General features: G+C 40.4%; 1 protein-coding gene across 1 annotated transcript in view; it reads right to left on the bottom strand.

Moving 5' to 3' along the window:
- Window positions 1-26,679, bottom strand: part of CUBN (cubilin) — a 143,091-nt gene that overhangs the window by 70,012 nt on the left and 46,400 nt on the right. The window contains 4 exon segments of the mRNA XM_058808268.1: window positions 30-211; window positions 1,782-1,956; window positions 8,356-8,537; window positions 16,410-16,569. Coding sequence (XP_058664251.1) covers window positions 30-211; window positions 1,782-1,956; window positions 8,356-8,537; window positions 16,410-16,569 — 699 coding nt within the window.

Below are 26,679 nucleotides of genomic sequence, written 5' to 3'. Positions count from 1 at the left end.
AAACCTTTGAAATTTCTTTTGTTACTTACCTCAACATTGTCATAGTTACATGAGTGGTGATTTTCAATGTCAAAATCCGTGAAATTCAATAGGACTCTGTGGCTCTGATCAACTTGGATAACCCAGGAGCAATCAGTGTTGTTATTATAAGGTTGAGGATAGTTTGGAGAATGGATTTCCCCACTGTTAGCTTGGAAAATACCACCACAGCCTGAAAAAGACACAATCAGTTTTAATCACAAGCTCTTTTCTTTCATACTTAGTGAGAATCCAGCTCTATTTTTAAACTATGAACACCTCCTTTTTTATATTTCCTACATTAAGCTTTTGTAAGATGAGTGCTACAAGGGTTGAAGTGTACAACAAAGATCAATGGAAATTCCTTTTAGGAAAGTATAACATTATCATTATAATTGAATATGTGACAACACTGCTCAGAGTAATGTAGCCCCAAACTGGCAGTGGATGTTGTAAAGGCTGAAGATGGTATTCCTCTATCCTAGATAGTGTAAAAGCAATCCAAAATACTGTTCATAGGAATGCCAGAGACCTGCCATACTGAGAAAGCAATAACTAGGCTCGGCTGAGCTTAGGGTGAGACAATGACTTCTCTACTGAGAGAGCTGGAGCTCCTCATTGCTCATGAGCAGTGCAGCAACTGCAAACCTCACATTTTTACTTCTCTGCCCATGAAGCTGAGGGCTTCCTGAGGACTCCACCCTCAGGTACTTCTGGTCAGAAGAGATCTGGTGCTCATGAATATCTAAATAGCCCAGAATGATGAATTCTGTGTGGGAAGTACCAGGGATTTCAACAGGACTAACACAAACAGAGTTTTACATCTTAAAAAGAGATGGAGGAGGGAAAAATAAAGACAAGGATAAAACAACTATGCTGTTATTTTATTCTGGTGAGTGGGTATTTTAGAGGCTAGAGGGGGTTGGAGTACAGCAGGCAAGACATTGTAAAGGGATAAGAAAGCTTCAGGGGGCCTAAGTAGAAAAAATAAGATGCCAGATCTCAAAAGGGGATTAATTCAAAGGACTATTGTAGACTTCTTTTATTAAGAAAAAAATCTTGTGCCTTTCTCATAAAACATCTGAGAGAGGAGAAGTACAAACCTTGACAAACTAATGAAACAGTGTGCTTAATAAAGCAAAACTGCAAGAATTAAAATTTGCCTCTCATCATTTTTCATTGCAATTATTTTCCGATAATTGGTCTTTTTATTAGCGCTCCCATGTAGAGACATAGTTGAGTCTTTTAAGCATATCTCTTCTTTCAGTGGTTTCCGGTAAAGCTATGAACAAAAAATCACATTGGGGGATGGATAAACCTTATAGAGATCAAGTATTTACTAATCACTCCAAATATTTTTGGGGTTCAGTCTACTGAGTTCTTCAAGCTAGTGTTCTCAGCTATTTTTCAGTTTACCATTTAAAACCAAAAGCACCATTCAGTGAATAAAAGACTCTGTATGGGTAAGTGGGTGGGAAGAAGTGGTAGCATGCAAAATCCCTTGCTCATTGCAGGAATATCTTCATTAATTATGTAGAGAAGAAACTGAAACAAAATACACTAATAGGCCTAGATTTCAGATAATTAGACAATTTTTAACTCTGTGTGTTTTCCAGCATCTCTTAGTGATACCAAATTCAGTATCACCCAAATTCTCTTTCACCTTTCAGTCCTCTGCTGTTTGACTACTTTGAATGCTTGCATGGCTGATCCTCAATTCTCAGGCTTCCTGAATTTCTCCTGGTAACAATCAGTATACTCACCACCTGGAATTTCTTGCCAGGAGGCATTAAAGCCTTTCCCTGTGTCTGCTGCATCTGTCTCGAAGCGGACAACGGCAGAATTGCCCGTGGTGGAGATTCGCAGTGGGTTCTGTGCTGATCTTGAGACACACAGCTGGGCTAGCCTAGGAGAGAGGAAATCTGGACCACCAAAGACCTAGAAGTGGAAGAAATATTGTCAAAGTTTTCCCAAGTGAGTATCTGTCACACAGAGTACATGAGAACTGTTTAGTTTTTAGGAGGAAAAAAAAACCCCATTTATAAGTATTGAAAATAATTCAACATTTTATAATGTAAAGTAGCTAATAGAATCTTTTTCTCTGCAGAAGTTTTAGTAGTTTTAGTACCTGAACCATGTGCACAAAACAAGTTTAAAATTCTAGATGATTTGAGAACAGCCTTGAAATAAATGGAATTTTCTGTCTGGGGACTTGGCCAGACTCTTCTTCCCTTTCCCTCCAGAATTAGCACCTTGTTTCTCTGGACATATAAACCCAAATTTTTTTTTAAATTTTTTTTTTATCCTTGTGCAAAAGAAATGGCTACTTTTTGCAGGAACCTGTGTTGATGATTTGCACCACTGATACGTAGAGGCATAGTTAAAGATGATTTTTAAACTGGGGACAGATTCCATAATTCCTTCTGATTAAAAAAAAAAAAAAAAGCATTGCAACTTTATTTACTTCAAGGGCAGCATAAATATCCAAAATAATGGATTTGGGTCAAGTAAGCTACATTTTCACAATGTTCTTTGGAAGCAAGGATATATAGCATACAAATTTGCCACAAAAGATGAATTTTGGCTTTCAAGAGTAATTGTTTCCTACTCAGCAGAGTGTGCCTCAGGCAGTCATAAACCAAAGAACCACCACTCCCCTTAAGCATCACAGCAGTATGATGTACTTCCAATGCATTTTTCAACCAAGTGCAGTGAATTATGTGGCAATGTGAAGCCTTGTTAACCCTGCTTGTTTTCCAGAAAGGATGCAGGATTTTAGTTTGAACCCATTTGTAACTGGTGGAACAGCTCACCTTCCCTAGTCTTCCCTCTCAAAGCTGAAGAAAACACACATGCTCAGGGCAATTTCCAATTGACATGTGATTTTTTTGCCTAGAGCCCTCAATTATTGGATTTTCTTGGCTTCCTGCATGCTAATGAAATGGCACCCGATACTGACAGTCTGCCACCTCCACTGTGTGTGCCTGGCAGGACTACAGCTGCAAAAGTCAGCTTGGAAGTAACCTTGGATGTGAAAACTATAAAAGACACACCAAATAAAGAATGTGCTGCTGTCTTTCAGCAACCAAACAATTAACAGAAAGACTCTAATTCTATAAGTACGCTTATTATTATGTATAAATCCCAAAATTAAACTAGATAACATCAAGTTCTAACAACGAAAAAACCCCAACAACCACAAACCAACAACAAAAAGAAACAAACAAAAAAAACACCCAAAAGCAGAGAATAGGAATATAAGGCAAGAAATCCCATCAGAATTTTCCAACAGTAGCACCTCAAGTCCACTCCAAAAATTAATAGTTTGGTAAACATCAAAAAAGTTAAAAGAAATAGTCTATGCATCTTTCTCAGAAAGCAACAGTACTGTTAGAAACAGCTTTCTATGTGTCTTTTTTTCCTATGATCACGTCAAGATGCGGGGAAATTCAATATTTTAATAAGCTCTGTCAGACACTTTTAAGCCCCAGAAGTAGTTTGGGTTCTGTCCAAGCCAAATATCTGAGCAAGTCTAACAAAGAACGTAGCTAGTCCCCCCCATTCAGGGCTAAGGGTACTGCATTTGTTACATAATTTGATTAATTGTGTGTTCACTAACTACTCAGAGGGCCTGACACTGCTCTGATGTTAAAGATATAAGAGAAATAATTTGGTTTTAGCTGGAAAAAAAAATAAATCTGTCACTCCAGGTTAATGTGAGACTTCAGGAACTGAGGCTTGCATCCCTGGAAAAAATAAGGAATTAATTTTTCTATAAACATCATAGTCAGTTAGATGTTCAAAAGACAGTATTTTGCTGTGGTGGCTGATAACACAGGCTTAATAGCTTAAACATTTTTATTTTGGCTGAGATAGCACTTTTTTGCATTCTGCAGGGAGGCTGCATGACTTGAATGGATAATGGCTCCTCTGTCCAATCGATCATCTCAAGGCATTCAAAAGGAGTCAGTATGGATGAAATCACAGCTCAGATTCAGAATCTGAAATGAAGCTGTTAGGGTCTGGGGAGGAAGCCTGTTTGTCTGCTGGAAGCTCAGTGTCTTCAGAAAAATCTTACTGCTTGGCTGCCTGTGAGGCCCAGTGACTGCTGCATTTGTCAGAAGTCTGTTCAAATATGAATTTTAAAATGTGTTTGTGGTACATTCCCTGAGTCAGAGCCACAGCATGAGATCTAGCAGGAACACATGCTCTTAATCATCTAAACCAGCCTAGGGAAGCTATGTGGCAGAGGAAACAGCAGGAGTTTCTAATACACATCTATGAAGTCTCATGGACCAGCCTCTCACATCATCCCTGGTGCTCCCTGGGGCTCTCTGCCCCTGGGCAAGGGAACCAACCCAGCTCTGACATGAACCCTGCTGGTTTCTGCAGCATCTCCTCAGAAATTAACTTGGCCCAAGCTGAACATTCAAATTGACCTATTGGGAAAGAATTAAGGATGGGGGAGAAATATTGATGGAAATCTGAAGTTTGTGGGTCTCCTTTACATTGTTAACTGTTCAGCAACAGCTTCTGCACAATTTCAAAATAAAAAGCAGTCAGAGGCATGCTCCTTATAGTTATGAGTGTATTTTCTTTTCTCCTTTAGGCCAGTTCAATTAATCAGATGCTTTCATAAAGGCTGGAATAAAAACAAGTTTGAGTGTTTCCATGACAAAAAACAATAAAATATTATATTTGGCTACAAAGAGAAAAACCAATAGTTACCACATGAAAAAACGAGGGAAAAGAGAATGGATGGAAAGAATGAATTCAAGGGTGTGGTTCATAAAGAATGATAGGATATCAGAGCTGAAAAAAAAATAAATAAACATCTAGTCTGACCAGAGTATCTGATCCCAAGATAAGGTGGTGTTGGCTCTCATAGCAGGGCTGCAGGACACTGCCATAAAGCCCATGGTTTTAATCTGTTCTTATCATTTGCTTCTGCCCCGTTAGCTCCATTTAATGTTAACAGTCAGCATTCCAGAGTTATGAGCAACAGAAAGCTGTTTTTATGCAGTTGGTCACCCTCATGACACAGATTTTCTGGGAATAACACTGATCCCTGCCCAGATATAACTTCCAGCAAAGACACAGCCTGGCTTTGACTGAGAAATAAGAATTGTGGCAATACCTGATGCTTTTTTTTCTATTTAAATGAGAAGACCAGAGCATCTGACTTGGAAATGAAATAGATTGACAGTCTTCCTTCCTTTTCTGCTCAGGGCTACATCTTGCTGAGGCAGAATATATTTATAGTTTGTAAAAATCTGGTCCATGCTAAAGGAGAAGATGTCATCATTTATCTGTCATAATTTATTCAAAACAGGCATGGTAATTTTCCTCTATGAATGTAATTTCAATGGAAGCCATTCAAAAACTATTTCAATTATTTCATTTTGTCCAAAATAACGTCTTCTATTTCCATGGAACATTTCTAGAAAATATCTTTAAGAACAATTTAAATTTGCTTTCTGGATGTTTATAAAAGGAATGTCATTTCAAGGGGAAGAAAAAAAGACAGACTGCAACAGTGCCATAAAAGAAACAGGGAGAATGCATCAAACACTTGAGCCATGGAAAGAACCTGAGGATTTCACATTAAAAAATTTAATATAACTATTATTGCACAGTTTTGGTGAAACACATGGCAGTCCTGGGATACTGACAGGGAAATGACAGCTTGTTTAAGAGGCATTGTCAAAGGAAAGGGAAGGGAGATTCTGCCTCTTACAAGAGCAAGTATGCTTCAGACAAATGTTCAAGGGTGAAATATTCAAGAAACTATGGTATAAAAGTGAAGTTAGCAACAAAGATGTTGCAATGAGAAATCTCTCTTAGAATTTTTCTAAATTCACTGCCAAGTCAAAGGGATGAGGGTGTTCCTAAGAAAAAGCTAAATACATCCAGGAGAGCAAGTTTTGTGATTGCTGGGAAATATTCATTACAGGACATCTTATTTCAGGTACCAGACTGAATGGGACATAGAGGGACAGCAGAGTGCAGACCTACTTTAGTACTGATTTTGACTTCCTATTAAAACTGGAAAGTTGTTTGATTTCAAAGAAAGCAGGAAGCAGTAGAACTTAGCACTCAGAGATAAGGAAAATGTGAAATTAGGAGAATAACCATGAGGAAAAATAAGACTTCAAATTCCAAAGATACTTAGGATACTTTTGGGAAGATAATGTGAGAGTGAAGACCTTTGGAACCTTAGTGATCACTGAAGCACACAGTATCAAAAGCACACCAGTGACCGTTTTTTTAACACTCTGCAGACTTAAATGTGTGTGTGGTTTTCAGCTTGGATTTAGATAGAAACTACAAGAAAGAAGGTGGCAAGATAAAGCAGCTTCTGAAAATGGCTAATCATGCTCTTTTTTTTTCCCCACTAAATCTGAGTCATCATTTGTCCTGCTCAGACTATGTCAATCATGGTATGAATGAATTTTATAACAAAAGCAAGAAAATATGTATGTGGCAAGGTACATGAAGCTCCACTGGGTGTCTGCAGCTTGGCAGGGGAAGCTCTATGCTGCCACACAAGATCTTTGATCATGGACTAAGACACTAACCAATTTTCCCCTGTAAATTGATTTATGTTAGATTATCTGCCTGCAGATCAGAGCCAGGTGTTAGGAACTGGATGAACCAAGATCAGGAGACAAGTAACTTGAAGCACGCCAATTCTGAGGGCAGGAGGCAGGGGAGTTCAAGCAGCAAGGTGAGCATATGTGCAGATGAATCAGTATGGTTGGAATGAAGCAAAACATAGCAACTAAGCTGCAAATGGCAAAAAAAGTAAACCCAAAACCTAAGGTGAACACCTTGCTCAGGAACACAGACCAGCAAACTGCAGGGGGCTGTTAAATTGTGTCTTTAAGCAGTTGGTGTCTGGCAAGTCACTCAATTGGTTTTAGCCCAGCTACCTTCCCAGTCAAAAAGTTCCCAAACAAATTGTTGCCAGCCATCTGTACTCTTGCTGGATCATGATGGCTCCTGAGCAACCATCTGCAGATGTAGGTATTGTCCTTGGAACAGAAGAACCATTCAAGAAATGGTCATCCTCAGCAAATTTAGATTTGGAGGCTGTTTAATGGATTCCTCTGGGCAACAGAGGCATAGTGGAAATGTATAGGCAGATAACTTTCACCTTCAATCTGGTAATTCTGGGCACAAAGAACAATGAAGATGCAGTACAACAGACTTCATCAATATAAACCAGCCAGTACAGGTCACCTACTCAGAGTCTCTGGCGTCAGCAATGTGACATACAGGTGTATTTGCCAATGCTACTGATGGAGAATTCACGGAACAGCTTCCTTACCCCCAGATCCTGCAGAAATCAGAATGTGGGAATGGGAAGCAGAGCACAAGTGTGGGTACTGGACAGACAGTTGTCTAACTGTATGCTGTATCACATCACCCAGAAGAGGAGAAGAAAGGCTGCAGCAGTACAAGTTCTCTAAATCAGTCTTTTGCACTCATTACAAAAACATTGAAAAGTCACCCATGTATTAACATTGACAGAAAGTCACAAAAAGTGTACCTCCATTGGTGATCTCAAATGTCTCTAGTGAGAGCAGTTTAGAAAGTCTATAACTCTAAAGTTCTTCCTGAAATTATTTCCTGTCCCTTCTTCCTGTACTGGAAGTCTATTCAACTCTGTTAGCTGAGATTGGTCACCTGGTTGCTTACCAACATGAGCGAAAAGATGCCATCTATAACAGGGCCATCCAGTCTTATGGATCTCTTCAAGGAGGTCAGAACATCCTTAGAGAGGCTCCTTTTCTCCTTTTTCCACCACCCTAGGATGACTAGGATATTGCCTCTTCTTTAATTTTATTGTTGTTGTTGTTGTTGTTGTTGTTGTTGAGTGCAAAGATTCTTCACAATTTTCATCACTCAGGGTTATAAATCTCCCCGTATTCTTGGAAGGCCCTACACAAGATCTCACCTGAGTTATCCCCTGCAGTGATCCATCATCTTGCTTTGCATCAGGAAATTATCTTCATGGTACAGCACCCTACATTTGGTTCTTTATAAAAGGTGGAGTTTTTAAGACTAAGTTTTTCAAAGGAGCTTTGTCTTTTGTTAGAAGGCATACAGTGCATAACATCATAATTAATTTAAAAAGTCACCAAAGATATAAAAGTGAAAAATAATAAGAACATTATGGTTTCTGTGACAATACCTGTTGAACATAACTGTAGCCTCAGCAGAAACAGGAAATTGTGGTAGAATTGTTTGTCCTGCATCTGCAGTTCTTGGGATTATCTGTTCCAGACAGAAATGAATACAACTTGTGCGTTTTAGAGGAGTAAATGCTCTTACCTCCAAAACATCATAGCTGCAGTTTGGGTGGTACTCAATGTCGAATTCCTGGATGGTGAGTTGAATGCTGCTGCCAGGGGCTGTGTGGATGTACCAGATGCATTCCCTGTTGCTTGGGTATCTGTTGGGGTAGCCAGGGCTGTGAAATGAACCAGAAGGGCCAGAGAGCTCTTCTCCACAACCTGACAACAAAGGAAAGCAGCCTGGTGAGGAGGTCTGGCAAAACTGCCTGACAGCTCTGATAAGCACAGGCAGCAGCCCCCATTTCATTGACAAATGTGTACTCTGGGCTGCAAGGTCTGCTCTGCCACAGGGAACCCAGGAAGAGAATGGCAGGCTGGAGCAGTTTGCACTGCCTGTGCAGGAAGTATTTCACCTCCTGTTTTGGTGGGTTTTGTACCAAACCTCAGCATCTGCTCTGACTGCTGAGACACAGAAAAAAAGTGGATTTTTTTTTTATTGGCTTCTAACTTCATCAGTTCAAGAAAGCTGAATCAGATCCATTCTCAGCTCTTACTGACTTCAAATAATCAAGCCAAGTTATCATAGGGAGGTCTTTCTATTGTAAAAATGCCAATTCTCCACTGCTTTAGAAATCATAAAATTAAAGACAATGCAATTTGCCTCAGCCTGCTGAGCACGATTACAAGCTGCCAGATCACAGTGGATAAACCAACTTTCTGACACTTGGTGTGTTTAATGTTCTTTTTCTTATTCAATTGTAACAGTGCAATTGTAAAACAAGCTGTGTTTGAAAGGTTATGTTTTTTTTTTTCAGATAAGAAAGCATTGTCCTAACACCACTCCCCAGACCCTGGGGTGACTAAGTTCTTACATACTGTGAGCTAGACTGAAAAAAGAAACCAGCAGCAAAACAATGGATGAAATGCAGGCCCTGGTTTAACAGGACAAAGCAGCTGAACATCTGAGCCTAGTTTTATCATTGCTTTGAGGAGATGTGCTAAGTGTAGCACGAGCCTCTCTTTAATGAATTCCTGGGAAGATGCTTTTCCTGCCTCAGACCCCAAGTTCAGGCATAAATAGGGCAGGAAGGCACAGCAGCCCTGCCAGTATCAGGGCAAATCCAGATCAGCTACATTCACAGTGAAACCTTACCTTTAGAAAAGCCAGTAGGGTGGCTATGTACCTGTCACACACAGAAAAAAAAGGATTCTGTGTTTGATCTGATTTTATGTGTGCCATTCTGCCTTCCAGCAGCAATTTTCTTTTGCTCTTTACATTACAAGCCCCCCAAGTGTTTAATTTAGGCACTGATATTTTGCTTACACAGAATTTATAGGTTCACTTGAGCTTTGTAATACCCACACTCCATCAATTTCTTTGGCTTCATCTCCAGAGGAAAGATTCTGTCACATTGAAAAGCCCCAAAATACTTAAGAAAACCATCTCACAAACCATGAGCTCTATATTCCCAGAGGCAAATACTGTGGTATGTCAGAACTGATAAATAGCATCTCTATCAGACCCTTTATTTATAGGAGATATTTCATAACATAAACCAAATAAAATACTCCTTTGATATACTCAACATGTGCACACAGATGTGTAAAACCTCTAATCTCTATTAAATCTCAGAATAATTTGCAATTTGAATAAGGTGTCTTTGGCCATTGCTCTGCTTTACACCATATTTCAGGAAGCTGTAGATCAAGATCTTCAATTAAGTGCAAATATTTTCCTTAATGTCTTTCATGCCAAACTTGTGGCTTCTAAGCCTCAGAAGCATTTACCATCATTTCTACCACTGAGTTTTTCAGCTTCACACAGAAAACCTGACTTTGACTTCATAGTTGGCTACAGGACTTCTAGGACTGCAAAACACAAATCTGTGAGGGGAAAGAGCAGCAGGTCTGGAAGGGAACAAAGCTATAAGAATCTATTTTAAGCTAAAAAAGGAGACATCTAAATACAGATGTGAGGCCATGCCAGCTATGTGACACTGATCTCTCTCAGTCCATCACACAGTATCCACCAGCAAAGCACCTTTAAAACAAAAGAATTCCCACTAATCCAGATGAACATTTACACGGCTGAAGCTGCCTCACAGGTGAGTTGGCACAGGCCAAGTCCTCTCCTCCCTTTCCACCTTGCTGCACATGGAGCAGCCAGAGGTGCCCTGCAGTCACAAAGCTCCATCGTCAAGCTACTGGGCATCTCAGTTTAGGAACTGAAGAAGTTTTTAAGTGTATTTTACACCAATCCTGCCTTTGATCTCTATGGAGAAAAAGGCAGTGCACTTCCTCCCCTGAGGCTGTCAGCACAGGTAGATGTTCAATCCCCTGAGACTTTGATATCCATGCATGTTTCATTCAGTGAGATGGAGAGGAAGAAGGCTTCAGTGTAAACCACCATCCCTTTTTCCTCCCAGTGCCTTTAGAAGATTTCCCTCTAAAGAAACCAGGTTGCTGAGGTTTTACAACTGGAGAAAAAAAGGTGTCATCCTTGGGGAAGCCTCTCAGTGGAATTTGTAGCCTTTCTTTCCCCCGAGCACCTGGAATTACACAGCCACTAAGGGCAGAGCTCAGCTCAGGAGGAAAAAGCTGCTTTCCAGCTTGGGAAACAGAAAGATTTCTCAACAACCAGACTTAATGTCTCGGCTCCTGAGGGGGTGGGAACAGGGATCAGGGGAGTTTCAGCAGGCAAAACAAAGCCAATTGCTATTTATCTTAGCTCAAAGAAAGCTGGGAACATTTTAAAACCTAACAGGCAGCTATGACTCAGCTTCTCCTACTAAGGGTTTCCTGATAGCCACAAAAGACGTTTTTATTTAAACCTGAAATGGCTCAGAGGAGAGGAAAGCCTGTGTACTCTTCTTTGAGACACAGACCTTTCTCCCATGCAACCCTTGCAGGTAGCATTCAGATTACTCAAGCTCCCTCTCCAGAGAGGTTTATGTTTCCTCTGAGCTCAATCAACATTCTCTGGAAGCACACGAGTAAGAAGGTCAAACTGCTTTTAATGTCTCATTTCTTTTCTTCTAATTAAAACTGTTCCCAGAAAAGGCTTCTTCTTTTTTTTCTTTTTTTCTTTTTTTTTTTTTTTAATGTAATTGAGTGATTCCTTTTAAGTGCTTCAGCAAAATGAAGGTAAAGTTTAGGTCTCTGAGATTAATTTCTTATAAGTTTTTTGCGAAAAGATCTATATTACTTGAGTTTATGCCTAAGCATTCACTGACTAATAGCAGAAAAAAGAGCTCACTGATCTTTGCAAATATGAATTCACACCTGCATTTTTTTGACTGACCAGCATATGCCACAAGAAACCTCCACATCAGAGCAGAAGCACCATCTCTGAACTCTCTGGTCAGCTGCCAGGAAGTCTGTGCATGATGTTTCTGTTCTTTATAAGGATGAGGTAAGAGTCAATTCTGTTGCACTTTGCTGAAAATATAGATGCTAGTTGATTTTTAAAAATATTTACATAAATATTTAAGAGATTAAAACATATGTTCCCAATTTAAACTCACTTGCTCACTTGCAGGATTGCTCTACAGTGCCAAAATGAGAAAACTCAAATAATGAACGTTTTGAAATGCTTATGAAACTTTGACTACAAAGTTACATGAATACAAACTTCTCCCAATGTTTGTATTTGTCTGCAAACATCAAATACAAGTTTGATTCTATTGAAAAAATTTGAATTTTTGCTGTTTATAGCAACAAAGTAAAAAACGTTGACCTTTAGGAATAAAAAAAAAATAGCAGCATTACTTCATCCTTCACTGAAATAATAGTGATTAATACCAAGTCATTCTGCTCCTAGTGAAACATCTTTAAAAGTTTTTCTCAGCACAGAAATACATAGTCTTGCTGTGAAATGCAGACAGCTGCACTGTGAAAAAGTTGCTTGCAGCTGAACTGCAAGCATACAGCATATGACCAGTTTGTGCCTCCTTGCAGTAATTTTGGACATTTCAGCCCTGCAGTTAAACAGAGAAAAAAAAATAGAAAGGGGAGGTACTCTTTTAGTAGTGTAAAGGTCCTGGAACTCCCCTGAAAATACTGAAAACTACTACCTACTCTGGTGTTAGTTGCTAGGACATCAGACAACAAACAGAAAACTTAGGAAACATATATTTGGTGGTTTTGCTTTCCTCTGACTAAAATTTACGTATTCATTGAAGATTGTGCAAGCAATGATTTACAGATCTTTCCATATTACTGCCTGTCTGGTTAGCAGATGGTGTTCATTAACCAAAGAAGAATCCCTATTCTCAAAAATAATTATAGCTGAACAGAAATGTTGTAATCTGTGGAAAACTCTATTATTTGCTAGGTTTTCAGATTTATTCAGGGGTATGTTTTTAGCCACATGTTAGAAAAACCCCATCCATAAAGGTTAAAGAGAACTGGCACTGTTCCTGCAAAACCAAAGTTAGGGAAATGAAAGGAACAGAGTTTTCCAGTTGTGGTGCTCAGGGTGAATCATTTCAGTAAATGTAAGCTGACTCTAATTGCAAGGAGCATGTACTATAAACATGTGCCTGTACTACAGTAATACTGTGTGAAGTATAATTTGGATTTGATTCTGAAAACTTTTGCTCTCTTGGGTAGGTTTGGTTACAGAATATTATCCAATGGATGAAGTAGAATAATTTACATGATAAGGGTTTATGCAAGACAGTAAAAATTCAAGTGAGATATGTTTTGGGGTTTTCCCTGCTTTCTGATTTGTTAATATCAGACCTTGCTCCTCCTTGGACTTAATGTGGCAGAAAGGCACTGAAAAGGAATAGTCATTTTTGGAAACTGAAAAAATGGAAATTTGTCAAAGTTTGCAGAAGAAATAAACAACAGAGCTATGATTCAGGCTTAGAAAATCTGGACCTCAGCTCCCTTGCTGACCTGCAGGGTGATATTCTGTTCAGCAATCCTAATGGATGCCTGAAAAATGTCTCCAGTGAATGACTTCTGCATCTTCATCTAACCTCTGTTTCTGAAGTGCTTCTCTGAAGAGCCAACAAACTTTAACATTTGACCTGACACATATACTGACAACGTGAAACAGAAAGCAGAATCATTGGTGCAAGTTTGGACTGAGAAGAGGCAATGAAATTTAAAAGGTCTATTGACCATGAAGCAGCCAAATGAGTGAGCTTGCAATGCAATGCAGATGTAAATATAAAGCAGTGAGGCCCTCATGCACATTGCTTAATAAGGTAAGTGATGTGTGCAGGAAATATGTGTCTCCTCAGATACGACAGTTGGCACGGGTGTAATTTTGCACTCAGAGACCTTTGCCCTCTTGGCCTCCTGACTTTTTTTTAGGGAAAGCAATTTGATTGGCATTCCATCTTTGCAATATCCAGACTGTTATCACAACTTTGTTTTTTCTCAAAGGGCCAATATATGTCCCATATATATTTGCCTATATTAAACTTCCTAAAACAGAGTGAAAGGAGAATAAGCACCTTGCAGATTCAAGCTTTCCACTGGCAAATAATCCTTTTGAGCCTTGACTGCAGAAGAAAACATTAGTGATTTAGCCAAATAATTTTAAAATCCAACCTCATCTATGAAACTCCCTTAGAAGAACAATGTTATTTCAGAACCAAATTAATTTTTAAATTTACTTCTCTGCACTAGAACTTTCTATTTCTATTCTTTCTATTTCTATTCTTTCTATTTCTATTTCTTTTTTTCAGGTTAAAATTACATAGGATACTTTTAGGCATAAATAACAGCATTCTCTTAAGATCAGTTACTAATTTTGTCTTTGTGAAAGCCTTTAGGTTTTTAAAGAAAGCACTTTTTAAAGCAGGTTTTCTCAGCAGCAGGAAAGATCAGATGCAAATGTTTTAAATCAAAACAGTTTTGCTTCATCTATGGCAGGAGGAGTTATTCAGATCAGCTATCAATGAGGTAAGCTTTTCTCTTTTTTTGACCACCTCACAACTGTGAAAAAGCTTCTGGGAAGAGTCTCTGAAGCAAACTATATGAGAGGCATGGAAAACATAAGTGCTGCTCTCTTTACCATCAAAACATGGGAATGTCCTTGATATATATCCCACAGAGGCTTCACAACTGCCAGTTAAGGAGCACAGGGACAGCCTGAGAAATAGTTCACAGCAGCTTGAACTCCAGAGCACACATTTGTCACTTGAGCAGAAATAAAAGCCCTTCTCTCAGCAATATATGTAGCTCTGTTATTTTCTTGTCAGGTGAGATGTTACCAGATCTGGATGTAGATTGCCCTAGGAATTTGCCCTCAGGAAAGAAGGGATCCAAATGCTTCACTCTGAAATACCCAACTCAAAGGCTGCATCTCCTGATCAGTTCCCCTAAACAAGGAGACTTTTTCCAGTGAATTTCTCCTTATGAACTTGAAAGATTTTCATAAGGGAGAGGTAAATATAGTCCCCCAGCCACAAGGACATATCTAATTTATTTATTCTAGGGCAACCAGGCAATGTAGCCACCAAGAGTAAGAGGTATAGCTGTATTTGTGCATGACACCAACAGAGAAAAGGAAAGGAAATTTTTGGAATGAACAAAAAGATGACAACTGTGGTCTGCTCTGGAGGAACTTGCACTCACACTGCAAGCTGGCAGAAGTCACAGCTGTGACGTTTTGAGCCAGCAATGACATTCCCTAAGAGCCAGGCCTATCTGACCCCACAGGTCCTGGTCTGGGCTTGGACACAGCCCCACTTTAGCAGCCTGGGCTCTGTGCAGCATCAGGGTGGAGCTCAGTGTATGGGAATGAACAGAAGGGCAGAGCAGCCTGACAGAGAAATGAATGTCCGTGCAGCAAAGGACGGCAGAGGGCTGGGAAAGGAGAGAAAGCACAAGAGTGTTTACCATGCAGGCAGATTCTGGGAAGCTTTGTGAGCTTTAGAAAAGCAAGTTAACCCAGCACCATGGCTACTGTATGGAACTGATGTCATCTGGCTGTGCATAAAAGCCTCTGCTTTTTCTTCTTTTGTGCAGCTCCAGGATGACATCACCCGAAGCACAAGAAGGTACCTTTGTGCTGGGGCCCTTCCCCTGCTGGCTCCTGCTACACATCCCACCCCCAGCCTGTGTCACTCCCCTACCCAGAAACGCTCCCTCATTGCCCTGCTGAATGCAAGGCACCTCTGGGCAGCTGGCAGAGCCCTTTGGGAGCCTGCAAGCTCCAGCAGTCTGTGCTAGAGCAAGGAGCTTCCATCCCAACCACGTTCAGCAGCCTCAGCAACCTGCAGTGGGGCCTCTGCTGCCCTCTTCATCTGCTTCAAATGCAGTCAAACCTGAATGCTGCTGACTGATGAGACAGACAGGGCAACTGGGGCAACTCAATTATTTTCAAGGCTGGAACCCCTTTGGTGGGATGTACAATGGCACACGATTTAACCTTGTTACAGCACACAACCGCTGTTAAATAAGCAGAGCGAAAAATACTACATTTGTAACCTCACTTACAAAGAAACTATAAACACAGTTTGCTGTTTTACAATCATTAACAGATTTGTTTATAGTTGGCTTGCATGCTTGCCTGTTTAATAAGACCTGTGACAGTTTTCATGACATGCAAGAACAAAAGAACAGACACTCAATGCACATCCTGGCCAATGCTATTTCATGCAGAGAAATGGGGCAGGGGCAGGGGCAGCTGGAAGTGGACACTACCACAGGAAACAAGTACCACTGAATTAAACTAGAGAGAAACCTGCACAGAAAAAGAACTCTATAGAAATGGGTGAGACTGAGGGCTGAATATTCCCATTAAAAGCTCAAGTCACTCACAGTTACCCATGACAGCATCTATCTCCTGTTCATTAGAGCAATTCTGGACACACCCCTCATCCCTGTGCCTACTCCTGGAAATAGAAGCACATTTCCCTAATAGCTCTCAGTCTCCAATCAGCTGATCTGTCATGGTATACATGTGCAGAAACATCCACTGGGAAAGTATGTGTACAATTATGAGGACATGCAATGGATTTAGAGCTGCAATGGGTTATTTCTATTTAGATGGCATAGAGTGGCATAAGCTGGAACTCCTTTACACATCCAGGGAAGGAAACCTTCCCAGAGGAATTGGGGCTCACTTACCATCAACATGCCATAGCATCTGGAACCCACTCCTAGCATTCAGTCCATCAGAGTAAAACTCCACATGAAGGCTGCTCCCTGTAGTGCTCCCTGCCAATGGAAGAGACTGTCCACAGAAAGTGCCAATCAGGTTGGATTGTGCATCAGGCCCATCATAGAGCTGAAATGAAATTTAAAAAAAAAATGCCAGTGAGTAAAAAGAAGCTCTGCAACTTAGCAGCTTCCCAATGTTTGGTACAGGATTAAAAAAAAAAAAAACCAAACAAACAAACGCAAAATAGTGACACTTCTCCCGCTGGCCACCCTTGCACAGCAACATGAGCCTGGGGAGTGTGGAAAGATTTGAGTAAAATGATGAGTAAATACGACGCCAATATGTCTTTAAACCTGGCTGCACACTGTGTACAGTAGGGTTTGCTGTTTCTGTTTTGGTGTGTATTGGGGGTTGCTGGGGAAAAAGGTAAAGGGCAAGTGGCAATGAACTGAAATAGAAAGAAAAAGAGGGTGTCGTGGGTCTGATTTGCCCATGCACCCAACAGGCTGAGTGCCTCCAAACCCCTTGGTGACAACTCTGTTTACATGTCCATCTGTTTAAGGCTGCAGCCAAGTGACATGAGGACTTCCTGGGCTTCTGATGGAGAAAACCAAGCAGTCAACATCACAATGGCCTCCTAGAATAGTGAGGACAAACTGAAAACCAGAAGTAAAGTAAATCTTCAAAAACACAAGGAGATTTCATATGAGTTTATTTATGGTTTCATAATCTCATGCTGAAGTCTTGATTTGGAGGAAAACTGTACTGAGCCATGCTACTGAAATTTGATTTCCTTGTCATACCCTATGTGCTGGTATTTTGACAATCAGTGATCAGACAGATAAAGCCAGCCCAAAAACCTTTATGTTTTCCAATTACAGATGAGGAATCTTCCATCCCACTCTTAAAACATTGCCACTCTTAAAAAAAAATCCAAAATCAACCAAACAATCAAAACAACAAAATGCTAGGGAAATATTTCTGTATTTAAATACTTAAATGATGTCTGAAGGCAGTCATATAGTCACAATTAAATGAAAACACTTAATACATAATTTGATGGTGTGATAGCAGATGCTTAGAGCTTTTTAACTTCTTTACATTTATTGTCTCCAGACAGGTTTAAATGGTATTTCAAATTCTAATTTTGGAAGTTTTTTCAAATCCAGCAAATCACACTGAACATACCTCTGTGTTCTCTCCAAATACCCCATATCTCACTGTCATTTTTCAGGCATGAGGAATGCAATTTTTGCAAAGCTAGTAAAAATGAAACATTTTAGCTAGATTGCCTTTGATTTACAATATCAGATTGCTGGTTATTTTCAAGTTAGGACTTGCTTTATTATTTCTACCTTGGTTACTATGATTCTTAAAGTTTAGGAAAACAGCAACCCTTGTCCTTTATTATCACTTTGTGACAGTTCATCTGATCTTTTGTCCTACAAAGCATATATTCCTACACAACCCAGCAAATTATGGCACAGAAACCATGTCTGACCATTCTCATTGTGCATTTTTGGCATGCTTCCTTACAGAATTTCAACAAAAACTTTTCTCTCTTTTGAAGCCATTACCGTAAAGTTGTCTCTGTGCAAAGAATAAAATCTATGATCTCCAGAAAAACAGCAAAGGTTTATTTATCTTTTCTCCCCATTCAAATCTCTTTTCCGAATATCTTTGATTCCACTAAGAATTCTGTTCAGTACTGTATAAGTCATACTATGGAAATACATTTCAGCAAATGTTGATTGACCATGCTAGCTGCTAATTTTCACGCATATTTTCTGGCAGACTCTCATATGAGAATAAGTCATTAACCCCAGCCTTTCTGCTCCCCCATCCTTTCTGCTGAAGATGCTGATCTTGCAGAATCTTCAGAAATCTTGTTACTCATTTAAAACAGAGTTGGGACCAAGAAATCAACTTGAATGGTATCAAATTCTCTAGCAGACAGTCCAGTTTAAAGGTTGGGGGGTTTTTAATTTAAAAAAAAAGATTTAGTTCTGCCAGAAGTTAGGGTCAAATTGCAGGAATAATTCTATGATAATATTCTGTGGCCTATTTAATGACTGGTGACCATCAGTCTAACACAATGAAAAGCCCAAAGCAAGCTAAGTGTATTGCAAATAAAGAACTATCACTCTATTTGGTTTCTCTTAGTGAAATCAGAAAAGACTGAAAGTTTCTAATTACGGACCCATTGCTGGCAGTGATCAGATGTGTTTGAAAATAAATATGAAATTATCCTAAAGATTAGATGTCAATATGTTGAACATCAATCTGTATTCTTTCCCCATATAAAATTTGAAGGACCACCTGATAGACAGAGGAGCTGTCCCATGCCCAGCATTACAGTTAAGACCTTCCTCCAAGCCAAGGTGAGAGCTTTACACATTCTTTGAAGGCATAAGTTCAGAAAATGAAATCAAGTCAGATCCAATTAGATTTTTTAATAGTACTTCCTTTGATCAATTTGTGGTGTATACTACTCATATTTCTGTGGCTTCAAGCCAAGGAAATCTTACACCAGAAAAATATGAATGGTGAAGAATGAATCAATGTGGAGATCACTCTGAAGAGTAGCTAAAACTATGTCAAGATACATATTTACAATGTTCTGTTAGTGATTATAAATGCAAACCCATTCTAAAGAACTATGGACTAAATAATACCCAGAAACTTCCAAATCCAAACAACCACAAAAAAAGCTTCATGCGTCTCCTGCAATTTGATTCATCAAGAGTGTATTATTTTTATCTAAATCAGAGAATCCCACACTTCTATGTCATTTCCTCTGCAAACAGTCCATCAGTTTTCTAGCCACAAAGCATGGTTACTATGGCAATGCCTTCATGCCGTGCTGCCCCGTGGGTCTGAGCTCAGAGCAGGATTTCACAGGGAATTGGAGTGCCTGGCCAGCTGTAACTCATTGAGAGAGGCAGAACCACGACTGCTAGAATTACAGCTGGCTTTTTTGAGCTGTCTTTTATTTCTAAATGAAGGGAACAGCTGTGTGTTTTCACAGGGCATTTTGAACTTCTCAAACCACCTTTTGCTCTCACACAAACACAGGCAAGGGAAACTGAAGCTGCACACAGCTCTCATGAGCCATAATTTCTTTCCTGATATCTGGGATAATGTTTCTTGTGTCAGGTCCTGCTTTGTCAGCTGTGTCATCTTAAACTGCTGCAAACTGAGGGAAGGTTCTTCTGCAGTCTATATGAGGCAAGATATTCCTTATGATTGTGCAAGACAACTGGATTTTGGGGCAGTGTATTAGTCACTCCTGCACCATACTGACTCCAGGAACTGGTAATTTGACTCTCTTCCAGCTCCCCATTGGGAAGAAAGTCCTTGTTCCCTTCCTGTGTGTATATTGCTTTTCTAATATATTTATTTGTTCAGACCTTTTAGCCTCCACCAGAAAATCCAAGCACTTCATAATAATTTTGGCAGATAATTCAACCAGCAAAACAGGCAGACACCTGCAACACACAGTCAGAACCTTAGCCTCTCCTTTTTAGCAAAGCAATTGCCCAGCAGCAAGCAGAACACGTCATTTCAGCAGCCTGCAGCCCTGGGTCCAGGGGGCATGGGCCATGTTAAAATGAATTATTGGGCACAGCTCAATAACTGCTAGAAGAAACTCCTTACCAGGCTCCCTAGGAGCAAGTGCATAGGTTGACATGAAGGTAAAAAAGGGGAGGTACCAGCTCTCTAAGGGATGAATCAAGCTGTGTGACTGCCCCACAGCCCAGTGGAAGCTGAAAACCATCTGCTGTACATTAGAATGGGTTGGGAGAGCAGGACCAGCAAAAGCTGCTGGAAGGGTTTGGCTTGGGTAGCTCTCCTGGGGGACACCATGGCCACCAGTATTGCATTTTGGCTCTTCTGACTCTTCAGCCTGGAAAAATGTCACTAAGACTGATAATGGTGCCCTGGAGACCACAGCTGTTCGCTTCTCTTTGGAGGAGCAAAGCAAAAGGGCATGACCTGTGTCACAGAAAAACTCATTACCAGAACTGGAGCAGGGGCTCAGGGACTGAGCTGACTGGAAAATGAGGTTTCCTCTACTTGGAAGAAATAAAAATCTATAAAAAATGGGAAAAATAACCTTGGAATGTGTTCCATTTGGACGTACTCGAGGTAGGGACAATTTTCTAGCCGACTGCCTTGTCAAGCTTACTCTGTCTTGCGAAAGGGAGCCTTTCAGACTGGTAGTAAGACTCCATCTGTTCAGTTTTCCTGGCAGAAAACTAGGGGGTGGGGAATAGGGAGGTGGGGGGGGAGGGATAAGGCAAAATATCAGTTTTCTCCGGGAGAAGGTTATTTCTATGAAAAGGCATGTTTTTTGTTTTGCTCACCAGGAAAAAACATTGCAGAGGAAAAGCCTATGCCTAATCAGCCCTGGAAAAAAAGCTGCTTATATACACTAATTAGTAATAACATACAGTCTTGATCAAGAGGTGATAGTCTTCAAAAACAAACTTTCAGTTTTATATGAGGGGGAAATCTATGCTATAAATACTGACAGTTCTCTTTCACTGTACTGTAAATAATACTGTCATCAGATGCCACAAATTCATCATAAGAGTGAGCAATGTTCATAATAATTATCTCCAACTAAGGCTTGAAACAAACTATTTGCTGTCAGAAACCCTTCATACAGGGACCAGCAGCAGCAGTCCTGGGCTGTATTTGCAGAGCTCAGGAGAGGAGGCACTGCCCTGGATCAAACCAACAGAGCCATGAGTGTCCCACCCATGCTCAGAGCCTCCAGGGCAGTGTGACACACACAAGTATCCCTTTCCTCCCAGAACTGGGAAAGCTGATATGGGATTGTTTGGATCTAAACACCAGAGGCAGTGATTACAAGTTTCTGAATAGCTCTTCCTGAAAGGAAATGAAAGGAAAAGAAATTCTGGAAAGGAAATTTTGATGGCATTGCCACAAATATATTACCAGAAAACAAAAAGCAAAAAACAAATAAAATCCTCATCCAAGTAAGAGAATGCACTCTAAAGAGAGATCACCATTAATGGTTAAAACAAGAATTAACAAAACCAAAAATAATTAATTTCCAAGCAACACATTTCCTTCCAGTAGGGTAAAGTGCAAACTTAAGAACCTGCAGGTCTGTCAGCCAGAGGAAAATCTAAACAAATTAAAGCTCCAGGATGTGGCCCAGTGTTCTAGCTGAGCACCACAATGGCATTGTTTCACAGGAACAAAGGCAGCTTAAGACTTTGAGTGACTGACTGCATGGAGCCTTGACACTTCTGCACAAACAGGAGAACAAAATAAGATTATGTTTGTGCTTGGATGATGATAAGAGTTTGCAATTGCCATAGAAAAAGGCCTTCCTAAAGAACTCATTCTAACTAATACTTTAATATGATTATTTAAATATGTTTATGCCCTATGATGAAAGTTCATGCTCTGACCACCATATGCACCTTTCTTGTCTCCACACAACGACACACTTTCACTAATGAACCATTTTATTCTATAGCACAATGGAATTTGACATCAGGCATCACTTAGACATGGAGGCATACTAGTTAATCATGCTGGGATTTATCTAACATATGGAAATAAATAAATAAATGTCTATTTTTTTAATAGTAAGATTTTTATCTGAGTCTATGTTTTGTCTTGTAACCTGAGCCTAAAATAATCAAAACCCTCTTAAAATTTTGAGCAATGTTAAAGCCCACATTAGACTGGAGTGATTTTTTAAAAAATAGTTTTCATCTACTGCACTAGCACTTACTTCCTTCTCGAAGGAAACAAAGATTTTTAACTACAGTCATATCTGTTCATTCCTGTCTTTCTAGGGAAGGTTTATTTCTTGAAATTTTATGAAACCAGTATTTTTTTAGCGATTAACGAATTATAAGAATGTAAGAAATGCAGGGTGTATCTTTGGATTAAATTTTAAAATTGTTTTAGATGCAGGAGTAGGAAATAACTGCTCCTGAAGAAAGGAATGTCTAGGAGACATCCCAAAATCTGCGCTCAAAACCTTATTTGTTCAGCATAGCATCCTAAATCTCCAAAGCTGTGTCGGGAAGGCACCTCCTCCCAGTCAGCATGCTGTGGTGGACAGAATCCAGATGGGTCCCTGAAGTGTCTCTGCAGCTTTTGCTGACCAAGGACTGCCTGGGGACCCACGCCTTTGTGGCAGTGGGATCACATTCCTGGTGATGAGCCTGCTGCTATTTTGGTGGAGTGACCGCTGTCCTCAAAGCTGAAATTGAGGCAGCTCCTCTGCAGTGAGAATCCACTCATGGTGGAGGGAACAGGATTGCTTTGGAGATTGGGACAACAACATTTCCAAAGCTGCCCTTCAGCAGAAATCTGCGTGGAAAGCTGCCTGCAAAGGGAGGGGCTGTGCCCAAGGGGGTGGAGAATGTGCCTGCTCTGAAAGCCCAGAGTGGCCTGAGCACTTTGCAGCTGCTGACCTGTGCCAGGGCTGTGCTAGCCCAGATGAACTGAACTGCAAGGGAAGGAACATCACACTCACACCATAAAGGGCCTGAGAGGGCAGGAAGGGCTCTGGGAATCCCCCCTTATTTGAGAAAATTTGCATCATGCAGATCTATGGACACTACAGAGAGTTGCAGCTTGGTGTCAGCAAATGAAGACAGAAAAAAGGAAATATTCCCGCCTCTGGGTTCCAGGCTGGCTTATGGGAACAGTGCAGGGGGTGCACACAACCTCCCACAAATTCAATGTGGTTTTTTCTGAGCTGTCTGGGGTCTTCCCTTTGATGAGGGGAATCTTTGGCTGATTTAAATGGAGTTTCTCCAGCCACAAAGTAACTTTTTTAATACAATGCCTGTGCTGAGTATGATAAGCAGATAGACTCACAGATAATAACCAGGCTTTCCAGCAAAATCTAGAATACAGAAGAAGAAAAAAGGAAACAAGGATCCAGCTGTAACTAGATGAGTCCCAAATATTCTGTCTCCAACAAGGGGTGTGCACACCATCATCATATGGTGGTATTTCACAGGCATTTCATTGCAGCATGCCTTTTTTCTGAAGAAACAGGCTAAGTCACATTGCTGTGAGCTGGCTGGGTGTGGAAAAGGCCAAGTCCATGAAGGTCTGACTCATTTTGAGAGTCCAAAAGAGGAGTCTGTGCTGGCTTCTCATTATCTGAGGTTTCTGTAGGCACCAGCAGCCCTGGCATCACTACAGATTCAGCTGTTGTGAGGGGTCGGGGGTTTTTTGTCTACATTTGTAATTTTGTTTCTACGTAACCTTTCAAACAGCAGAGCCAAAGTGTACTTTGATTCTGGCAATGCAGGCAATTAGAAAAACAAAAAAATCAGAGTGCTGAGGTGGTCCTGTTTATGGTGGACAGCTTTTTGGCCTGACACTCTCCTTTTAAATATCCAGATCTCACTGAAAATCAGTGCATGGGCTAAGATTTTGTTGTATACCAGTGGTATATGAAGCCTGGAACAGAAACCTTAGAATTGTCACTTTTATCCTTACAGTCTTACACTGAAGGATTTCTTGTGGATTTCAGGCCCATAACCCCCTGAAGGAATTCAGGGATGTGCTGTTGTGCTGCCAGCTTGCATGATAATATGTTAATGGATTCCACTGCAGCATGGCCAGCAGGCTGTGGTTTGATGTCTGGGTGCAGGACCTGGTGGATTTATTTCATACATCATCTGCTTCTCCAGGGAGATCTACTACCAGTGACATTTTGTAAATCAATGCATGGCCATAAGAAGAGCCATTCCCTGTGCTTTAAGAATTCCTGCAGCACTTTAGAAAGACACACTCATAAATAAAATGCAATAATGGTAATCTCCTAATATAGTTTAGGCATATTTACTAATTGCAACAGGGATATAAAGATATTTTTATGTTAGCCAATAAAAAAAGAGGATGACCAGATGAGTGTGAGCAGCAATTATCTAATGCAGTATTCCCAGATGGAGAAAAAGGATGTTATGGTACATCCCTGGAATGCTACTGTGGTTTAAAAAAGGAGGGGAAAAAAAGACATATCCTGCTACCACCAGAAGGAAATGAAACAGCTCTCAGGAGCAGATGCCATATTAATTACTGTATTCATTCAATAATATTCCTCCTATAATCGTGCAATGGTATTTTAACCACTTTGAGCCCAGTTGCTGAAAGAGTCTGGGCAGCTGAAGCACACTGACAGTAAGCAAGCAAGGCAGTGCTCTGGTCCTAAGTGCAGCTCTGTCCTAGCTTGCAGCAGAAGAAAGGCATTTGTTGTTATCAGGCAGTTGTTGCCCTCATAAGATGTTCTTTTGCATTAACCCAATGATAATTCCAACACTGACAGTAGATGCACAGACCAAAGGGGTGAAACTTGCACTGAGAGCTCTGAAATTTGTTTTGCTGCCTGACACAATTATGCTATCTGTTTGTCAGGCTGCTGACATCTTGCAAAAGGCTGGGCAAGGTCTGCCCTTGTCCTGGTTCTGGCCAGGACAGGACAGGGTTAATTTTTTGCAGGAGGTGGGAGGGGGCATGGCCAGGACACAGGGATTTTTCTGTACCATCATTTCATTGCCAGGGACAGGGCCAGGAAGAAGGAGCTCCCTCTGGCCCTGAAAACCTGGCAGAGGGAACTGTCTGGGACTGTCTGTTACAGTTTGGGGTCTTTTTTGCCTGTATGAATAATTTCTTTTCTTATACCCTCTGTCATTAGTCTTGTTGCTGATACTGATCATTTTCTTATGTCAACCTTGATCTTTGCCTTTTGTGCCTTTGCTTGGAGGGGGAGAGGGGAGCAGTGCATGGCTTTTGTGGGAGTACTAAAATGGAGAATATAATTCCTAATCCATGACATCCCTGTGGTTAATAAAAGCAGATGCTAAACAGACTGGACATCAAGGGACAGTTGTACTTTCTCAGCAGAAGAACATAAAGGGACGTTGTCACTTAAAGACAGAATGATCAGTGGTTTTCAAATAATATTTTTCTTGTGTAAGGAAGGAGTATATGTCAGTTCTACAGCAGTACTCTGATCTTCAGGGCAAAATCATTATATTATTCCTACTTTGCCTTCTCAGAGATTATGTTCTGCCATACCAAATAAGAAGGTAATTCATCATTAAGGATGGGGAGGTAAATATATGCTTGTTCAGCTAATAATCTGATGAATGTAGAGGAAAGAATGACATTTCTATGTCATTGCCTGCAATATCTCACTAGTTACAACCCCATGACTTCTCTAGAAAGACTAAGGTTATTTAGCCAAGGCACAGCAAGCAATATAAGTTAAAGACCACCCAATCTAATTACAGCTAGTGTAGCATCACCAGTAAATATTCTGCTATTTGTATGTCCTGTATCTTATTATTGTCACTTCTGTACATGTCTTTATCAGAAGCAATTAATCTCATATTCTTGCAACTTCACTGCAAAACTCCTTCCAAAATGTCATACATCCTATGAGCATCACTAGTGATGAGCCAACATCCTCTGACAGGACATGAAACACTGCACAGTGCTCATTTGCTGGCTAAGTGCTCATATGAGATTCATCCTAGAGACTGACATAATAAAACCTGCAGTTTTGCTTCCCTCCCACATTGCCCCTTCTCAGTTTCTGGCACCTACACACAGAGGCAGAGGATTGCCCCAAAGTCAGAAGAACAGAGTTTTTCCCTTCCTACTTGACACAGGTATAAGTAGTTGTATGCGCTAAAGTGGTGGAGATGCAGGTCCTGCCCAGACCAGACCAAGCTGGAGTCACCCAATGCTCACTGCAGAAAGAGAATGCTGCTCACCATGGGTAACACCTGTGGAATGGTGACCCAGCTGGTGGAATGGTGACCCAGCTGACAGGAAGCCTCCCATGATCAGAGGAGAAAAGGAAATAGGTAACACAATACACAGCTGACTTCTCATTGTACAGATGTGACTGAATTTCAGTCTGGAAGAACCATGCACTGTACTTGTACCTATACTCACTGGCCAGCTGACTATATTCTTCCTGCCCCTAATGTGAAACAGTCATTTACTCTATGGCATGATAATATCTTTGGTTACTGAAAATCACTAGGAATACCCATGTGTAGAAATTTTTGGTTTTGACATTACACATATAACTTCTGACTCACATGTGGACTAAGCCAGTGAGCAAATAGCAAATTAACTGTGTATATCTGACTGAATTAGTCATGAGGCAAAATGCTCTTTTTATATGGGCTTGGGTCAGAATGTCAGCCATAA

This window comes from Ammospiza caudacuta, chromosome 1 (genome assembly GCF_027887145.1).
Source record: "Ammospiza caudacuta isolate bAmmCau1 chromosome 1, bAmmCau1.pri, whole genome shotgun sequence".
Taxonomy (NCBI): Eukaryota; Metazoa; Chordata; class Aves; order Passeriformes; family Passerellidae; genus Ammospiza; species Ammospiza caudacuta.
Note: the sequence above shows the minus strand (reverse complement) of the source record. Positions and strands in the feature narration are given on the sequence as shown.